The sequence below is a fragment of the Hevea brasiliensis genome, chromosome 5 (genome assembly GCF_030052815.1).
Source record: "Hevea brasiliensis isolate MT/VB/25A 57/8 chromosome 5, ASM3005281v1, whole genome shotgun sequence".
Classification (NCBI taxonomy): Eukaryota; Viridiplantae; Streptophyta; class Magnoliopsida; order Malpighiales; family Euphorbiaceae; genus Hevea; species Hevea brasiliensis.
Window position 1 is genome coordinate 49,420,210 of NC_079497.1, and position 5,477 is coordinate 49,425,686.

The 5,477-nt window shown below is 36.7% G+C and overlaps 2 protein-coding genes across 2 annotated transcripts; both read right to left on the bottom strand.

Moving 5' to 3' along the window:
• Positions 1 to 267: 267 nt before the first annotated feature.
• On the bottom strand, positions 268 to 1,020 carry LOC131180110 (uncharacterized). Its single transcript, XM_058147726.1, has 3 exons — positions 983 to 1,020; positions 746 to 850; positions 268 to 633 (listed from the first exon to the last, which is right to left on the bottom strand). Exons 1-3 carry the CDS (start codon positions 983 to 985, stop codon positions 268 to 270), a joined length of 474 nt encoding a protein of 157 aa, XP_058003709.1. The 5' UTR covers positions 986 to 1,020.
• Positions 1,021 to 3,370: 2,350 nt separating this feature from the next.
• LOC110641541 (uncharacterized) lies at positions 3,371 to 5,161 on the bottom strand. Its single transcript, XM_058147727.1, has 3 exons — positions 3,693 to 5,161; positions 3,471 to 3,609; positions 3,371 to 3,424 (listed from the first exon to the last, which is right to left on the bottom strand). The coding sequence occupies exons 1-3, from the start codon at positions 5,159 to 5,161 to the stop codon at positions 3,371 to 3,373; spliced, it is 1,662 nt and encodes a 553-aa protein (XP_058003710.1).
• Positions 5,162 to 5,477: the final 316 nt, after the last annotated feature.

Genomic DNA, 5,477 nt, shown 5'->3' on the forward strand with positions numbered 1-5,477 from the left:
ATGCTCAATATCATAATATTTATAATATCAGGCTATCAAATATCAAATATCAGTCAATATTATATATAAATATGACAGTGAAGGGTTATGACAATAATATACTGTATGGAAAAATAAAATATCATAATAACAAAAAAACAAGCTACTTGTCATCAACAAGATAATCACTCATCAACACTATCACCTCTCTACCATCATCTTGATGAGTCGCATGTGGAGTTGGGGTCAGAACCGCGTACTGCATCATTTGTGCCATCATGTTTTGCATCATTTGTTGCATGCGCCTCCAAAGGTCTGCTTACGTTGTCTATATCTCTCCTCTAGCATCAACTCGCGTTGTCGATCTCTCTCCTTCATTGCAACCAAACTATCCTTGAGCGTTGCAACAGTCTGATGCAATTGTTGAATCTCTTCCTCCATTGCCTCTGACTGAGCATAATAGGATGCAGTAGAAGATGATCCATGTGATGAGCTAGGGTAAAAAATTGATGCTTGAGATCCAATGCCATAAACCCTGTTCTTCTTCTCCCCCCCAACAACTTGATAATATAGTGCGACCTCATCTACAATAGGAGGGTCACTGCACCCCTCTTGTGGTTGAGACGACTGCTCCTTAAGCGCCAAAAATGCATCCTGCATAAGTCAATACACATTTTAAATTTATTTTTCTTGGCAATTGAATAAACAAACTCACTTATTCATTTTTTTCATATAATTGAAAGACATAAAATACTTGTTCACTTACCTTAATTGATTGCGCTCGTGAATCAACCATATCGGAGGTGCCTTTCCTAGTGTGGGTCTTATGGAAAAGTTCATAAGGAAAAGGTCTTCGGCCAAGCTGGGCTTCCTGAAAAGATATAATGATTTTAGTGATGTTTATAATAATGTTCGATTATTTGCTACTAATATGTAGACAGACAATAACAAAACTAGTAAATATGAAATCATTACCATCCTATAGTAAATATGAAATCATTACCATTCTATCTGCGTGAGTAGCATGTGAAACTGAACCCCCTGTGTTACTAGAGATGCTCGCCTAACTCCCTATCTCACTACAACGGTTAGCAGTGAATTGATGGCTCTTGGCTTTAAACTCTGGGCTACTCCATGCCTCCTTCCATTTTTGCATTGTACTATTAGGCACGATGACCTTGGATTTTCCTTTCCTGACATTGCACATTAGGGCCTTATAGCGCTCTGCAGCCTTACGCCTCCAAGCTTCCTTTACTAGTGGAGTCACCTCTTGCCAATCAAAGTATTTCTGGTATAAAATAAATAAAAATTAAGATAGTTGTATTAGTATGATAATATTTTAGAAAAAAATTGACAAGATTTCCTTAATTTTGGACAATCCAACCTAGTTATTAGGTATTAATTGCACCTGTTAAAAACACTTCATATATTCTCAACAATAAATAACATCCACCCCAACTAAACAACTCACAACAATATATATTTTCAATATCACACAAGCTGTACATATAGATCATTTAAGCATTAATATACTTCAATTGTGTTCTTTTACATTAATTCACAAATTCTCATCACTTAAATGATATTTGTTCATAACATTCTTTTTGAGGTTTCATAAACTATGCAAATTAGTTATCGATAGCTAATATTTAAATATTTATTTTATTACTTGAAATTCATCCCAAGAAACTCTTTTGTTTCAAAGCGTGATAGTTTTCCAACAAAGGTCCTCTGGGTCCATCCTCTCCTTGAAGATATTCTTCAACTTCTTAGCACATTCCTCGGATGGATGTAACCTATACAAAAGAAAGACAAAGAAATATATTGATTTTATGTAAATGTAGAAACACAAGATTTCAATTCCCAATGATATGTAATACCAAATCATAGATAAAGTTAATTAATTTTAAATACTTACGTGCCATTAATGAGCTTTATTCTTTTCTTTCTTCCAAATGTAGTGAGTGATAGGCCATCCATCGATGATATTGGTGCTGCCCCAACTGAATGACCTTCATGACCAGAGGTTGATCCAATTGCAGGCTCAGAAGATGGGGTAATAGGTGGTGGCGGTGGAGGTGGAGGTGTAGCTCGATGCTGTGTTGAAGCAGTAGACCCCTCTGGATCTGGTGCCGACCTCCTAGTGGATCGTGAAGGAACCTGAGGCTGACCCTGTGTAGATTGGTCTAGTTGATCATTGGGCTCATCCTGCATTGTAATCGCTTGACCGTGAATGACCCAACAAACCTCCCCTGCGACCGTTGCCTCGCATCCTGCATAAATAATTGTATTAATTAGTTAGCTTCATTCAACTTATGATACATAATACAGATGAAATTAGTTAGAGTTTATACTTCAAGTTTAGAAATATAAATTCATTAAGAGAAATACCTAATTCTAATTAGTATCACTATCATATACATCATCGCATTCCTCATCACTTTCTGAGTCCAATTCAAGCTCTTCTTCATCTTCAACATCCTCTTCATTAATTTCAACTAGTACACCGTTTTGATCATTCAAGTATTGTTATTGATCATCATCATCGTCAATTTGAATCAAAGGGACTTCCATTTCATCTTCTTGAAATGGTTCTTCCCGTGCAGGGGGGGTTGTGACATTCACTTGCTCAGGAAGATCAATAACAGATCTCGCTTTGATTTTGAACACAGCCCACCAATCATCCTTGTCACGTTTTAAGCTTGGATATATGGAATAATTCACCTGAGCAGCTTGGATAGCAAGAACAAATGGTTCATACCTATTAAAGGATCTTTTATGATTAATATCCATAAGTTTATATTTTGGAAGAATCTTTGTTCCCACATTTGGTGTTAGATCAAACCAATCACATTTAAACAATACAGTTCTTTTGATTGGTAATCCAGGGTACTCCAATCGTAGCACTTCAATTAATTGTCCATAGTAGTCACTTTCAGCAGATCAGAATTAGTCCCCTTGATACATACCCCACTGCTCATCGCGTTGCCTATGCGAACCATAACCTTTAGTGTGAAATTTATAACCATTAACTACATAACTATTGTAGCACATAACACTTCTTAATGGACCCTTTGATAGATCCTTTAAAAACTGGCTTGATATATTGTTGGAGGGATTGTGAACATATTTATTGAACCACTTATCAAATTCACGCTCTAGTTTCTCATCAACTTGTTTATCATTGATATTTGGATTGGCCATGTGTAACTCATTAACAAAAATGCTGCACACAATGAAAATAGTTAATTACATGTTTGGAATCAATAATGGCATTGCAACAATTATAATAATTGAATATTAGAAAAACTTACTCAATGTACGGTTTTACTTCTATACAATTCAACAAGATGTACATTTGTGCTGCTTGAAATTCTTGTTCGTGAGATATCTAACCTTTCCTTTTCCGATGGCCTACCGGAATGAGTGAAAATTGATAGATTCTCTAGATGTTCATCCATATGTTCGACTGTATCATCATTGCGTGGAACCTTTCGATGCCTTGTGTTGACATGGGGTTCAAAATAATGAGCGTAGAATGACGATGCTTCTTCAACTAAGTATGCATTGCATATGGAACCTTCCACTTTGGCTTTATTTTTCACATTATTTTTTAACTTCCTAAGGTACCTGCACCATTTACTATTTAGTCACAACAAAGTTTTTATTTCTCCATGTAATGATAGTATACAACAATACATTAAACTAGTTACCTCTCAAATGGATACATCCACCGATATTGCACAGGACCAGCAATCCATGCTTCATAAGCCAAATGCACTGGGAGGTGTTCCATGGAGTCAAAGAAACTTGGAGGGAATATACGCTCTAGTTTACATAATATAATAGGAATCTCTTCATTGAGCTGTAACATGGCTTCTTCTCTAAGTGTTGTTGAAGTTAACTCTCTAAAGAAATTGCTCAATTCGGTCAATGCTTGCCACACATTTTTTGGAAGCAATTCCCTAAATGCTATTGGGAGTAATCTTTGCATAAAGACATGACAATCATGGCTTTTCATCCCAAACAACTTTAGTTTTCGCATGTCTATACACCTACCCATGTTTGACACATAACCATCTGGGAATCTAAGATTTTTAAGCCATTCACACAACACTGCTTTTGATTGTTTGTCTAATGTGTAACATGCTTTAGGATACTTTCCTGTTGCCATATCCCTCTCTAACTCAGGTCGGTGACAAAACTCTTTCAAATCTTCCCTTGATTTTGCATTGTCCTTCGTCTTCCCTTCAACATTCATCACAGTATTAAAAATATTTTCAAACACATTTTTCTCTATATGCATGACATCCAGGTTGTGGCAAAGCATGTTAGTACTCCAATATGGCAAATCCCAAAAAATGCTCCGTCTCTTCCAACCCGTGTTTTTTGCTTTGCAACTGTTATTCTCATCTGCACCCATATCTGTGACACACATTAATCCTAGATGTTCTATTTGTTCTAAAATTTCCTCACCGGATAGAATGGGGAGCACTTTTGTAATCGTCTTGTTCTTTCTAAAAGCAATTTTATTCCGTCTGAAAGGATGGTTAGCTGGTAAGAATTTACGGTGATTGTCAAACCATGATTGTTTACCACCCTTTGTCAATGTGAATGCATCTGAATCGTCCTTACAATATGGACAAGCAGTCTTGCCTGCTGTGCTCCAACCGGATAACATTGAATATGCAGGGAAATCACTTATTGTCCATAATAACGCAACCCTCATATTAAAATTATTCTTCTTTGATGCATCATATGTCTCAACTCCAACTTCCCACAACTGTTTCAACTCTGCAATAAGGAGCTGTAAGTACACATCCAATTTGTCTTTTGGGTTTCTCGGACCAGGAACTATTACCGTTAGGAACATATACTCTTCCTTCATACATAACCAAGGAGGCAAATTATAAGGAGTGACAATGACTGGCCAAGATGAATATTGTTGTCCAGACTGACCGAATGGTTGAAACCCATCGGTGCACAGTCCTAGCCTTACATTCCGAACCTCAGCAGCAAATGAAGGATGTGTTTTATTAAAATGCTTCCATGTAGTTGCATCTGAACAATGACACATTACCCCATCTTCATGGTCATGCTCAGCATGCCATCTCATTTCTTTTGTTGTTGCATTCGAAGCATATAATCTTTGCAATCTCTGTGTGAGAGGAAAGTAGTACATTTTCTTATGTGGCACATTGGTTTGAAAATTAGAAGAGCCTCAACTATGTCGTTTGAACCGTGGATGGTCACAAAATTTGCAATTCATTAACTCACTATCTTCAGCCCAATATAACATACATCCATTAGTACAACAATGAATCTTCTCAACAGGTAGGCCCAATGCTTGAACCAACTTCTTCGTACTGTAAAAGTTTTCAGTCATTAAATTTTCATCTGGTAACACCTCTTTCATAAGTTGACAAATGTCATCAAAACACCTTTTTGACAAATGATGTTCTGCCTTGATGTTCAACATCCTTGCAACAACTGAGAGC